We start from the raw sequence: 14915 nt of genomic DNA on the forward strand, positions 1-14915 counted from the left end.
GGTTGAATCAGCTCAGTTTAACCGTAAACAGAACTTCTAAGAATAAAGGTTGCTGCTATCCACTGTTGCAAAGTGTTTGCTAATTGTGGGAGATGTTGGGTTTCTCTCCACACTATTCTAAGGTCTTGACCTTATTATGTGAAGTGCTTTGATTTTTTTATTCATAAAATTTGCTAATTTGACCATGTCATCCTACTGTGAACATAAAATGTTTGAGGTTAACTGATAGTTGAAGTGTTCACATTGAGGTGTCCTTCCTCTTCTTTGAGACTGTGTGTCACACCACTTTGAGTGTTCTAAGGTCGACCAGCCAGCTCCACTCTTATCTCATTGTCAGCGAGGGAATATTGTGGACCATAAAGCCAAATGGACAGCTGCGGAACATCTTGATGTTCAATGGTCATGGCCGTTGTGCAACAAAGTACAGAGATAAAGTGATCAAACTGTTAATCTGCTGTACGGACAACAACAAGAGAGCCCTGTTTAAGTTATTTTATAATGTATCTATATATTTGTTATGAATTTCATTGTGTCACATGTTTATCAGTAGTTAATTCAGTGGGAAAATTTTTATACCGTAATTGTATGAAATTATTTGAAATACAGCACTTTTTTATTTTGAAAGTCATAAATAAGAAAATCAAACTTAATTTATGAATTAATAATTACTTGCTCACTAAATAAAATAGTTGTCAGTCTATTACAACTATATTGTATTTTTTACTTTTATAAAATACAAATTTCGTGACCTGATGTAAGATACATACCATTTAAGTACAATATCTCTGGTTCATTTTTTATGCAGAAACATTGTCTAACACAATTTCCCTCCATCTCTCCATGTCTCCAAGTCATTGCCAACATACACCCATTGCTCAGTTTCAAATGATGAACTTTTACATACTTAAAATTACAGTTTAATCTCGAGTCAAGCTACCATACAACGGTCATAACAATTTACTCATCAGGGAATATGATCCACAGTATTCTAAGGTAATTTGGCTGATTAATGATATGATAATGAGTGATACATCCACTGACCTAAACAACAAACTGATAATGTGTGTACAGAGTGCTGCGTTGAGTAAATGATTGCCTACATATGTTTCATACTTAGCAGGATCTTATCAAAACATGTTCTAATAGTCATTGGGTTTATGACCCCAATTTATCAAAGGCTGATTCACCTCCTACTTTCTCTGTGCACACTCAACTGTATAAAAGCCCAAACTTAGCTGCTGTTGCTTGGCTCTCACATCTTGTCCCAAGGTTTGTTTACAGAGGAAAATCCGATGAATATATCATTTTAATTGTGATTATGTTGACAATTGCATCTTCCTTGTGTCTCTTGACCCTGGTACATTTGTTTTGGTTTTCATCTTATTTTACTTAGCATCCAGAGAAGGTCAAGCTCAAGATGACCAGGCTCACAGTTCTAGCAGGTACCTATCCTCCTCATTTTCTCTCACACGCACACACACACACAAACATACTCGTGTGTGCTTTATTTCTTAAACTCGTACCTTTGTATATTCTTCAGGGTTATGTCTGGTGATGTGCCACCTGGGTAAGTCATAATTGTTAACTTGCTTTAATACACCAGAATATGACTTAATGTTTTCATTTGAATTTCATTACTGAAATCAAAGCTTCAGTGCAGCTCTGCTCCAACACAGGATCTGCCAACCAGATGGTGTGCTACTTCACCAACTGGTCCCAGTACAGACCTGGTGAAGGCAAGTATATGCCACAAGATGTGGACCCCTTCCTTTGCACCACCCTGATCTATGCCTTCTCCATCATCAACAATAACAATGAGCTGGTTACCTATGAGTGGAATGATGATGTCCTCTACAAGTCCTTCAATGCTCTAAAGACTAAGTAAGTTGGCAGTGTTAAGGTACACTTGTATTGCATTGAGGAAAAAGTATCCATAGACTTACAAAAGGGAAGTTCCCACAAAAAAAGCCTTCGGTGGGTTAATTTTTTCTCAATGAGAGATTTTTGCTGACTCAAGAATCTTTCCAAAATGCTAAATGCAAATGCACTAGTTCTAATTAAGCCTCAATTATACATTGTTCTGGTAACCTGTTAGAGGCAATACAACGCTTAGCTTAAGTGTGATAGAAATGTAATCTAACCTCTCTGTTGTTTCCAGGAATCCTCATCTGAAGACTCTTTTGGCTGTTGGTGGGTGGAACTTTGGTTCAAAACAGTGAGTAACAGTTAAAAAAAAATTAACACAATGTATCAATTACTATAGTCATGTTCAGACAGGAGTTATGTCTATGCCCTATAAGCTTTACTGTTGAAACATTCTGAAAGCCTACCAAAGTTTTAAGTGTGAAATTCAGTTTTCTGTAAGATATCTTTCAACTAGTCCCTTCTAATTCTTGAATCTATTTTACTGCATGCTTAGAACAGCAATAAATAACTAACAACAGAATATGGCTTGGCAGCCATCAAGCTGCAAAAATGGGTTCTGCCTCATGCCTCATTTGATAACAAAGCTCAATGTTCCCTGCAGGTTCTCCATCATGGTATCCACTCCTGCCAACCGTCAGTCATTCATCCAGTCTTCAATCAAATTTCTGAGGACTCATGGATTTGATGGTCTGGATCTCGATTGGGAGTACCCTGGTGCTCGTGGAAGTCCTCCAGAGGACAAACAGAGGTTCACGTTACTCTGCAGGGTGAGTGTAGATCTCTTTTGCTTTACTTTTAAGCGGAAACCCACAGCAAAAATTGCATGGTCATGGTTTGCGACTTTGCAGGAACTTGTTGAAGCCTATGCAGCTGAAGCAAAGGCCACTAGCAATCGTCAGCTCATGTTGACTGCTGCAGTGTCTGCTGGAAAGGGAACCATCGATGGTGGATATGAGATTGCTGAGATTGCAAAGTGAGTGTCCTTTCTCAAATAACTATTTAAAGGAAAGGGTTCAGCAAAGGTTTTTGAAAATGTTTTTTAAATTTTATTAGGGAACTGGATTTCATCAATGTAATGACCTATGACTTCCATGGAACATGGGAGACGTTCACAGGACACAACAGCCCTCTCTACCGTGGCTCCCAGGATTTTGGAGACCTAATCTACTTCAACACAGTAAGTAGAAATTAAGGATTGAAAAAAATGACTCAAAAGAAACTATTTCAACAAATTTCACTGCACCTGCCACCAACCTTTGTAGGACTTTGCTATGAAGTACTGGAGAGATAATGGCACCCCAGTGGAGAAGCTGAGGATGGGATTTGCTACTTATGGTCGCACCTTCCGTCTAACATCATCAAGCACTGGAGTTGGAGCCCAAGCCAGTGGCCCTGCTTCAGCTGGTTCATTCACACGTGAAGCTGGATTCTGGTCCTATTATGAGGTGTCATTCATATAGATAGGGTGGAAGTTAACTTTTTATGATGTATAGAATATATTTGTTACACTGGCATTAAATGGTTTTAATCACTCATCATACTGTCTAGATCTGTGGTTTTGTGAAAGACACAACCATTCAGTGGATAGAGGACCAGAGAGTGCCCTATGCTACTAAGAACAATGAGTGGGTTGGATTTGACACCAGGAAGAGCTATGAAATCAAGGTATGTTGAATGTCAATACTATAACTTAAACACATTTACAATGTATCCAGGGTAATTACACCAATTTCTATTCAATTTTGCATCAATAGGTCCGATACCTGCAGGAGCAGAAGTTTGGTGGTGCCTTCGTATGGGCCCTGGATTTGGATGACTTTGCTGGACGATTCTGCGGAGAGGGAAAACACCCTCTGCTGGCTCACCTCCGCAAGCTTCTTGATATTGGTGAGTTTATTGTATGTTTCTCCCGATTTTTTTATAAAGTTATGTTTTTTTTAACATTTTTGATAATTATATCCTTTTATGATTTAAGTTTCATTTGTACTGAAATCTGGTACTTCAGACTCCTATAATTGCCAACATTCATTACATCAAATGTCCTCCCTTTCTCATCCAGAGCTGCCACCACTGCCCCCAACCACCACTCCCAAACCTGGTGCTACCACCACTACCCAAACCACCACCACCACCACGACCACCCATGCCCCAGGACCTGGCTTCTGCAATGGCAAACCTGACGGCCTGCATGCCAACCTAGATGACAATAACAGCTTCTACATGTGTGCTGGTGGTATCACCCACGTGAGGTACTGTGGAACTGGAACTATCTATAATGACAGCTGCAAGTGCTGCAGCTGGCCCTGAACCATGAATGAAAACCAAATGTATAACTGATGCAAATTCTATTAACATCTATTAAACAAAATATAAAAAAAAAGGTTTACAGTCATTTACATGAATAACTATCATTGGTGTATGGATACAATATATTTTCTTGTGAAATGTGAAACATTTAAAAAGCATTGAAGTCCATTCATTATTTCAGTCTGCTCATTTATTTGTTAATTTGAATCACTAGTTTCTCCCTGCACACAGTTCAGCTGTAACACTAGGTGTATTTCTTCAGCACTGGTGTATTTCTTCAGCACTGGTGTCAGCACAATACCTTTGTATTTGTGCTTATATACAGGTTTAATTAAATTTGTATATCATATAGTCATTATTATTACTCTTTAGTATCTTTCACAATGACGGTGAAGTGAGACAGGAAAAAGTGTAGAGGACTGACGTTCAGTAAATAGTTAGGGCAACTAAGTGGTAGTCAAACCAGCATTTCACTGATCTCAACAGGTCTTCACCAATGTCGGCGCGTCCATACTAGAAAGACGCACCTACAGCTGCGTCTTTCACCCCCTCCCGTCCCCAGCTCTCAAGAGCCAGTGGTCCTCAACATACTGTCGTCGCCAGGCACTAAACTTGACCTCGCCTCCGGCGATTGGAAAAGCGTGTTTGTTGATCCAGGATTTGAGAAGGAATAATTAGACACTTATACATGAAGTTCTGGAAATTGAACATTTATTGTATTCAATGAAATACTTACAGAGAGTCTCTGGGGTTCTGCCGGACACGTCACCAGGTTCACTGGATCATGTCGAGAAGACGCCCACACTCATCCTAAGTCCACAGTATATATAATCAGACACAGGGTGGGCACAGAGGCGGTTCTTTTTCCCTGAGGGAATTCAGCCATTGGCCAGATGTACACTGTTTCCTCAAAGTGCAGTTTTTTGCAAGCACATCACTTTCAACTGACCAGGTGTCCCACTACTGTGGCCTTGGCAAACAGGGAGCTTGCTACAGTGGAGAGACCCAGCAGATTAAACATTTCAGGAGGATTTCATATCTTTTTCTCACCACGTTTCATGAAGCACCTCATTGTATTAGTTCTGGCTCATACAATGAATTTCCATCACACACTTTTCTCCGAATTGTATTTTGGGTCAGATTGACATTCAGATTGACACCTGCTCTTTCTGTGGTCGTGCTCTGGGCCTGACCCTGCGTCTGAGTCGAAAAGATATACATCATTCCAAATATAAGAAACAGTTGTAGCATTATTGATTATATGGATTATACATCCAAAAATGTTCATAGGATATAGGTAAAATATAATCACAAGATACAGAGAAACATAAATATCTCAACAATCCCTCTGTTGACATGTGTTAATCACATGTCACTAAAATCAGGGTAAGGCTCCCAGCATTTCATCGGGCTATTGCATGAAGTAGTAAGTTTAGGGGTTCTAACGACTGTTAGGGCTCCTGTGAGAGATATTGTGTCGGGAAAGTCAAAACCGTGTCCTGTAAGGGTCCATACATCACCATTTGGGGCTATGTGACTAATCATAATTGAGCATCAACTTATTGGGGAAGTCCGAAAGCAGGGGTCAGAACGACTGAGGGGACAGTCTGTAACGCAAGAGCAAAGGCATGGTCAATATCTGGTAAGTTGTCACCATCTGGGCAGAAATCATAAGAAACGCAGTCTCTTATGTCCCTTGTCTCCTCAGAGTGAGCTAGCAGAGGCAGTTGTAATGCACGTTCAGTGTCATTCTTTTGTATCGCAGAGTCTATGACACGGATGCACAGGGCTCGAATGCAGGGAATACAACAACATCCGCAGATGGCGAACAGGGCTATGAACACTGCGACAGATAGTATGAAGGCCTTAACCAGTTTAGACCATTTGCCAAAGAATTAAGTCATAAAATCATCCCATGGTTTCACGCCAGAGTGTTCCTTCATTTCCACAGAGAGTGAACGCAGTCCATGGAGTGCTTTAGATAAGGTACCGTCTGGGGCTGTGTTGTTAGGGATAAACATACAACATTGTGCGCCCATCATAGCACATACATCCCCTTTCTCTGTTAACAGGAAATCAACTGCTACACGATTTTGAAATGAAATCAAGGAGGTGGCAGACAGCTGTTCGTGTATCGCAGATACTGCGTCTCTGGTGAAATTGGACAAGCGTTGGATGTTATAGTGGAGAGCTGATTGGGAGTAACTGGGAACATAGCACTAAGGATATACATGCTAAAAAATCATGCTGCAATGTTATTTGCCAGTTTATACTCATCTGGGACCCCCTTGGGAATTCCTATAGCATCCATGTACACCGGACTACTGGAGAATGCATCAACTGATCTGCGTGCCCTAGGGATGGCAGTTGGAGTCGGGGGGGACGTGGTGGAGCTTGGGGTTAGTTTCTTTTCGAACCATAGTAGAGGAAAAACTATCACTAAAGGGATTAAGGTCAAAAACAGTACTGTCCCCCTAAACCAGTATAACCCAGGGTGTCTGAAAGGATGCCAAGGTCTTTGCCTTGGTTCTATTTTTCCTTATTATTTAATTAAAACACATGCATGATATTGTGGATTTATTTCAGAGAGAAAATGGAACAGAAGAAACAAAATTAAACTCTAACACTTTTGACTCTGTTAAATGATTAAAATGAATAGAAAAATTGAACACAAAGGGTAAAAATAAAACTCTAATACTGTGGACTCTGTTAAATGATTAAAATGAATAGTAAAATAGGAAATAAAAGTAAAAAACTCCGTCGTCGGTTCACAGGTCCCGCCGAGAAGGTCTTTATCAGTGTGTGAGAGGGGGTGTGGTGTAGCTCTGAGAGGTTACTAGCACTTCAGGCTGTATCAGTAGTGTGCCTGGGGGAAGTGGCAGAGACCCAGCAGAACGCATCAGCACATCAGAACGCATCAAACAGCCGGTGTCTGTAAGATTTTATAACAGTAGGTCTTGGTTCTTCCTCCTCGAAAGTGCGCACGCGTAGTCCATCCTCTTGGCATTTGGAATAAGTAAGTGAACAGTAGACACTCTCAAGGCCTTGATACAGCTGATGCCATGAGGGCCAAACTGTTGTTGTTGGAGAAAAGGTATTATTGTGTTCCTGCTATATCGGCTAAAATGTTCTGTTTGTACAGAAATTCGAAACAACTAAGCCAAAACAACGAAACAGAACTGTGACCCACATACATTCTAATTTCAAGATGACACAGTAGGAAGGAAAAGGTTATTTAGTTATGATTTGTATAAAGGCCTAATATCTGGCTCAAACTGCTCATGCTTCCACCCCCCCTTTAGTTGCAAATAGTTTCAGTCAGACCCCCACTATATAGAATTATTCAATCCTAACAATCCCTCTTTTCACACCATTTAATGGTGTGAACCACTTACTGGGGAGTTCATGTACCCCTCAACCGTCATCCCATCCAGTGCAAACCCATCCTCATACATCATCATCATCGTCGCATCGTCATCTCCATCGTCCTCAGCTTCCTCAGCTTCAGCTCCACAGCATCCTTCATCAGAGCCGTGGCGATCTATTCAGCAATTTCAGAGTCTACATCCATGTTGTGTCATGGTGCGTAGAGGTGGAGAGGGCACTGGTCACCCAGCCACCAGGGGCAGTTTGGAAAAAAAAATTATTTTAAGAACTTCCTATAGCAGTGCACACACATAACCCTCTCCTGCCAGTAGCAGATCCAGGGCCATTCGTTTATATGTGACCACACAGGGTACAGGAGCAAGCTGTTCAGATATCAGCTTCTGTCAGATCTGCTCCAGGAACAAAATTGTCAAGAATTGTCAGTGAGGCTTTTTTAATTTTAAGAGTCCGTGATCTGGATCTCAGCCTTGTGAAGATCCTTTCGTGGAATTGATACTCGCCTACAGGACAGGTGTTTAAGCTTGCACTGTACAAGCCAGGCGCAGGGCGTAGTCGGTCAGGGTGGAGGAGGTGGAGTTGACACCGGATGGGAGTGGGTTGTGGAGACATGAAGCCCAGATCCCAGAGATTGAAAGGAAAACAAACTGAAAAGTGATTAATATGCTGCAGTGCGTAACTGAGTTTACAGTAGATTATATAAGCTTATATTTGAAAAGGAAAATAAACAAATAATCAAAACAAGACATACAGGTAGACCCATCTTTTTTTGGTCAACAATTTCTTTACAATTTTGAGGAGTAATAGCCAAATAAGTGGACATTAAAAAATAAAAGATTCAAAAAGTGGCAGAAAAGCGACAGAAATCTTTGGCATTTCATGAAATATTAAATGATTAACAAGCTGAATTTCAATAAGCAGCAAATTTAACAGCATTTGAGTATTTGTGTTCAAACCATTTTCCAAAAGTCATCGACTGCTTCATTACATCATAATTCAGAAGCTTTGACGTCAAACTGCCCTGTGGTAAAACAGGCATCACATACAAAGGACAAATGTGTGAGACAGCTGAAACAAAACAAAACAAAATTAATAAAAGTCATTCTGCCACACTTTCCTTTATGATAAAATAAAAACAAAAAGTAGAGCTTAACAACATCTTTCAAATTAAGAACATTGGACGTTAAGATAATTGGTGAAACAAAACAAACAAAAAGAAATTCCCTTCTTCTGGTTCTTTAAAAGTTAAAGTGTTGCAAAAAAATTTAAATATAATTATTGATATGGTATTCAATCAAGTGTGTCAACAAGGGGGCTTGTACTATGGTTTGTGCTTTTCATTTAAGATTAAACACGCTATGAGTTAAAGTGTTTAAGACATCTGTCCCTTTAATTGGAATAAGATTTATTCTTCTTTCAATGGTGAAACATATTTATTTTTAGGTCGCAAGAGTCTAACAATAATTACATGGAGGGTGAATCAAACTCCTATTTTAAAGGCCAACTGTAAATAGATTAAACATGTCTTGATTATTTAATCTTAAATGGATGATTTGAATGTGGAATTAAAGCAACTTCAGGTGAAACCAAAAAAAAAAAAAAAAAAAAAATCTAATTCTAGGCAGCACAGAATTAAGTTTAAAGTAAAGTTTGAATTTCTCATCATGATATGATTGATTTTGCTCATATAGAAAGCACATGAATGATTTTCAGCTCTAAGAAATACAAGTAAATAGAACAGCATTTCCTCTTCTCATCAAACCTGAGCAGAGCAAAGCAAGATCAGCTCTGTCTAGCTTCACGAGGCTCATTGCATCAGAGAAACAAGTTCTCCATACTAAAAACAAAAACAATTATCATCTTCATTGTCACAAAACCACAGTTGAGGGTGACACTTTTGTAAAGATGTAAAATGGCTCAAAAATAATACAAAACAGAGAAAGAAAAATCCCCCCCAAAAAAAAATTTAAAAAAAATTCACATTAACTGTACCTAGAGATGGACTTTTAAAGGACACATTAATGTGATTTGGTTAATCACTCATCCTTGAAGTTATATTAAGAATCAAATAATAAATTGTCTGAAATATTAAACTGGTGTATCCTATTATCCCTGCTGTGTGAGAATAAGCTATTTAATGATTGGATTTTGTGTAATAATTTGGAGGCCAAAAGCTTTTCTCCGTTCCTCTAATGGACAGGATATATTGGAAAAATCCAAAATAACAAATTGGTACCAAAAGTGTAAATTTAACAATTTCTTTTGGAGTTTTTTACTTCTGAATGAAGCAATAGTAAAAACAAACAAACAGACAAACAAACATCCAAGCCTCCTTATGGTCTCAATGCCAGTTGCAACCTGTAAGGATTCTGGCCTTTCCCAGATGGCTTTCCGACTCCCAAACACTCTTATCTCCCTCCTTTCATCCTGTGCACTTACAAAAACGTTCTATTCCCACTTCTCTTCCCCTATTTTCTTTGCCACTCAAGTTTTACATTCTATTATCCATCTCAGAGCAAGATATTACTGAATTGAAACATCTCACTCCTATAGATCTTTCTTATTCCTAAACATAGCTTTATCTTTCTCGTCCTTAGTTCATCTCTCAAACCTTCAGTCAACATTCTTTTACTTTCTTTGGCAAATCCTTTACACGTTTACCCTCACATCCATACATACAACATACATCAAATGGCAGGCGTATATCGCCTCTAGTCTAGTTTTTGTATTATTTCTGTCTTTCCTCTGTCAGTCAGTCGGTTTTCTCTCAGTCTCAGTCAGTTTTTTCTGTGTCTCAGTCAGTCGTTTCCCTCTGTGTCTCAGTCAGCAAGCTGACCTTGACTCTTTTTCCTCTCCTCCTCTCTCGTTTTCACAGACACACTTTTTCATTCACACTAGTTCTTTCAGAAAGAACTCCCTATATTATATAATCAATATTAATTTATAATTATTATATTAGTAATTCTTTCCCTTTTAGTACCGACAGCCTATGTGTTATTGGGGGAAGTGTTTTTTTTTTTTTTAAATGACTGGGATCATCCATCCCTGTTTAATCCACCTGTGTAATTTTCTCTGTTCCTCTTTTCTGGCTTTGTCACGATCCACAGAGTGTTCTATGGCTTTTAAAATGACCGCCTCTATTTTATTACGGCAGGTCGACATTTTATTTTCTTTCAAAAGGGCCAAATGAATCACCTCCTGGAATGTTGCATTAGTAGTCGTCATTTTGTTTGTTTCTTTAACTACTTTTTTCACAATTTTTATCAAATACTGTTGGCAGAACTTAGATGTGGAGGACGCATTGCCATGTATACTTGGTCAGAACAGGAAGCTTCTACTACAGAAATATTTTCAGTAGCGCCCGTTCTCTGGGTGTTTAACACAACCAAAATACACACTTTTCCACAATCTATTAATATTCTGCCAATATCTATTCCAACCCTCAATACCCTTTCAGAACTGTGACTCAAAACACTCTTTGTGTTCGTAATTACCTTGATGTCACAGGAAACCACCCCACACTTTTCCCCTTTAGTCCCAGACTAGGAAATCCCTGATTCCCTTTTTCACTTCATATCTGACTCCGGACACAGATATGAGTGTGGCCTCAGGCCATTGGATCCCAAATCCTTTAAATTATAGTGCGTGCCCCAAGCACCACTTTATCAGTGTTCCATACACTTCTCAGTGTGGCTCCTGGCCATAGGATCCCAAATCCTTTAAATTATAGTGCGTGCTCCATGCACCACTTTATCAGTGTTCCATACACTTCTCAGTGTGGCCCCTGGCCATAGGATCCCAAATCCTTTCAATAAATGTAAATGGTTCCAAACCATAGGGTCCCAGACCCTTACAATTTCCTTCACTTCACTCTTATATACTTACATCTCGTATTTCTCTTTGTTCACAGTTAATTTAGTTATTTTTCCAATCACAGCCGTTTTAGTTATAAAAAGGTCGCTGCTCGCCTGTTTTAGGTTGACCGGTCTTTTCACTGTGAACAACGAGATCCTCGAGATGTCATTTTATCGTCAATACGATCTGTCCTTTTTTCCTTCACTGGATCACGTCGGGGTCACCAATTTTGTCGTCGCCAGGCTTTTAAACTTGAACTCGCCTCCGGCGATTGGACAAGCGTGTTTGTTGATCCAGGATTTGAGAAGGAATAATTAGACACTTATACATGAAGTTCTGGAAATTGAACATTTATTGTAAAATAAAGAAATACTTACAGAGAGTCTCTGGGGTTCTGCCGGACACGTCACCAGGTTCACTGGATCATGTCGAGAAGAAGCCCAGTTCAATCCTAAGTCCACAGTATATATAATCAGACACAGGGTGGGCACAGAGGCGGTTCTTTTTCCCTGAGGGAATTCAGCCATTGGCCAGATGTACACTGTTTCCTCAAAGTGCAGTTTTTTGCAAGCACATCACTTTCAACTGACCAGGTGTCCCACTACTGTGGCCTTGGCAAACAGGGAGCTTGCTACAGTGGAGAGACCCAGCAGATTAAACATTTCAGGAGGATTTCATATCTTTTTCTCACCACGTTTCATGAAGCACCTCATTGTATTAGTTCTGGCTCATACAATGAATTTCCATCACACACTTTTCTCCGAATTGTATTTTGGGTCAGATTGACACTCAGATTGATACCTGCTCTTTCAGTGGTCGTGCTCTGGGCCTGACCCTGCGTCTGAGTCAAAAAGATATACATCATTCCAAATATAAGAAACAGTTGTAGCATTATTGATTATATGGATTATACATCCAAAAATGTTCATAGGATATAGGTAAAATATAATCACAAGATACAGAGAAACATAAATATCTCAACAAGACCAAATACATCGGCTCTGAGTTCATGGGCCATTCATATGTGCTTGATGTCGTTGGGAAAATGACCAACCTGCTGTCAGAGATTGGAGTCAACAACCTTATCCAAATCTCTATGGACGGCCCGAATGTGAACTGGAAAGTGTTTCGAAATACTCCAGAAGAGTATGCAAAGGATGTGAGAAAGTCGCTTGTCAACATTGGTTCGTGTGGGTTGCATATACTCCACAACACGTTCAGAGCTGGATGCAAATATACAGGTTGGGAAGTTGAACACACACTCTTCAGCATTTACTGGCTGTTCCAGGAACTGCCCTGCTCGTCACGAAGATTTTGTGACAGCAACTGGTTGTAGCACAAACATGCTACGATTTTGTAATCACCGATGGATAGAAAATGTCCACGTGTCGGAACGAGGAATGCTGCTCTGGCCGCACGTAAAAGCCTACGTTGAGGAAAAGGTGAACTATCCAAAGGTGAATGCATGTGAGGCTCGGAAGGACCGCTGTGCAGATCCACTCTTCACCGTGAAAGTGGCAATCTTCAATAGCGTTGCAAGAGAGGTCACTCCTTTTCTCACCGCCTTCCAAACAGACAAACCTATGCTTCCCTTCCTCAGTGAGGACATGTTCGAACTAATGTAAGGTAAGCGAAATATATTTTGAAGGAATACATGTTCATATTTGTTTGAAGCATTGCAATGAAACAGAATTATATTTTGGCTTTTAAATATGTCTTGTAACATTTTGAACATTTTAATTAGTCTTGGATTAATATGTTGGATAAATGCAATAGGTTAATAGAACACCGCCACATAACTGGATGATAACAAATTATGATTAAATATGTATGTCTTTGTAGAGCATTTGAACATCTCTAAAACTTTCTCTGTACTGTACCTATTAAAATGTAGAAGGTGGGTTGGGAGGGACCCTCCCTCTTCTGGTGTAATGAGGGTTAATTTGAGTTAATCTGCATCTGGAAAATGTATTTATGAATTGGGTGCTATTCAATTGTTTGATCAGATAGTGTATCACAGTGATTTTCAACCAGTGTGCCGTGAGAGATCGTCAGGTGTGCCGTGGGAAATTATCTAATATCTAGTGTTGCACCGAAGATGTTTTCCGACATCTGCACATCGGTAATAAACTTGACTTTCACTGATATCATTGGTATTTGTGGTTAAACCGCTGGGCACGTGCCGCAGCTGGGGGAGCAGTCGCCCCGTCGCCCTCCTCTCCACGCCTCCGGAGACCCGGCGTGCGGCACGTCTCAACGTTTTAATGGGGGGGGAGGTCCTCTTCCGCGGTGCCTCAAGGCTTCAGTGGTGCGGGGGCTTTCTTTCTCTTGGACCGCGGGGTGGTGTCCCCCGCCGGTGCGGAAGGCGTGCCGTTGGAGGGGACCGGGTACGGCGGTCGGCGGCGGCGGCGACTCTGGACGCGTGTCGGGACCTTCTCGCAGATCACCTCAGCTACAGCGCCCGCTGGGGGAACCCTCCGTTCGCGCGGGGGGCCCCTTCCGGCGGTGCGCCTCGGCTGGCGTCTAGCAGCTGACTCTGGTGCGGACCAGGGGAATCCGACTGTTTAATTAATACAAAGCATCGCGAAGGCCCACGGTGGGTGTTGACGCGATGTGGTTTCTGCCCAGTGCTCTGAATGTCAAAGTGAAGAAATTCAATGAAGCGCGGGTGAACGGCGGGAGTAACTATTGGCACTCAAAACAGGTCAATCTGTTTTAGACAGGGTTAAAATGTCCTGTTTTAAATGATCCTTGTGGTATTTTGACCAAAATATGTTACAGACATTTCATTAAGACCCCAAGGAACCATATCAACTGTGATAAAATGGGTATAATATGTCTCCGTTAAATAAAGTTTAGTTAAATCAAAGATTGTTTCATAAATCTGATTCAATACCTCATTAAAAGGTAAGAGTAATAAAGGGCTGCAATAATTTAAAATAGTGCTTTTTAATACATACACACACACACACACACTCGCCCGCTCCTGATATTTCATTTTGGCCTGATACGGTGATGATTTAAAAAATGTACGTGACGTTCACTCACGTTCATCGTTACGTTCATGTTAATAATATGAAAACTGATTCGTTAAGTTCAGCGTTCGCGTAACATATACACAACATTGTACTGTACAGCCACTGCAGAGGGGCCGAAGAGCCGCGGGTGGCCGAACCCTGTGTGGAACCGAATTTCTATGGTGTATTGGACGTTTTTGTGGCAGCAGTGTCCATCACTTTTAGCTGTCCCCTGGAAACACTTCCGTTGTGTTGTGGACTCTTCTTTCTGCGCGTTTGGCTTTTTGCAGCACGTTCCGGTATTTGCAACGCGTTCCGGTATTTGCTGCGCGTTTCTCTATTTGCAGCTCGTTCCGGTATTTGCAGCGCTTTTCTCTTCTTGCAGCGCGTTGCTGTAATGTGTTGTGTTGTGTTGTGAAATTGATG

At 40.5% G+C, this 14915-nt stretch overlaps 1 protein-coding gene across 1 annotated transcript; it reads left to right on the top strand.

Annotated features, from left to right (window-relative positions):
- The first annotated feature begins 1417 nt into the window (after nucleotides 1–1417).
- Nucleotides 1418–4233, top strand: LOC128456358 (acidic mammalian chitinase-like). The gene is made up of 11 exons (XM_053440508.1): nucleotides 1418–1442; nucleotides 1541–1567; nucleotides 1677–1881; nucleotides 2159–2215; nucleotides 2528–2693; nucleotides 2775–2899; nucleotides 2980–3103; nucleotides 3189–3371; nucleotides 3475–3591; nucleotides 3681–3813; nucleotides 3986–4233. Exons 1-11 carry the CDS (start codon nucleotides 1418–1420, stop codon nucleotides 4231–4233), a joined length of 1410 nt encoding a protein of 469 aa, XP_053296483.1.
- Nucleotides 4234–14915: the final 10682 nt, after the last annotated feature.

The sequence above is a fragment of the Pleuronectes platessa genome, chromosome 2 (assembly GCF_947347685.1).
Source record: "Pleuronectes platessa chromosome 2, fPlePla1.1, whole genome shotgun sequence".
Classification (NCBI taxonomy): Eukaryota; Metazoa; Chordata; class Actinopteri; order Pleuronectiformes; family Pleuronectidae; genus Pleuronectes; species Pleuronectes platessa.

Coding starts and splice junctions, on each gene's coding strand:
- LOC128456358 (XM_053440508.1), top strand. CDS start 1,418: ATGACCAGGCTCACAGTTCTAGCAG. Junction 1,568..1,676: donor TCTGGTGATGTGCCACCTGG/GTAAGTCATAAT, acceptor GCTCCAACACAG/GATCTGCCAACCAGATGGTG. Junction 3,592..3,680: donor GGAAGAGCTATGAAATCAAG/GTATGTTGAATG, acceptor TTGCATCAATAG/GTCCGATACCTGCAGGAGCA.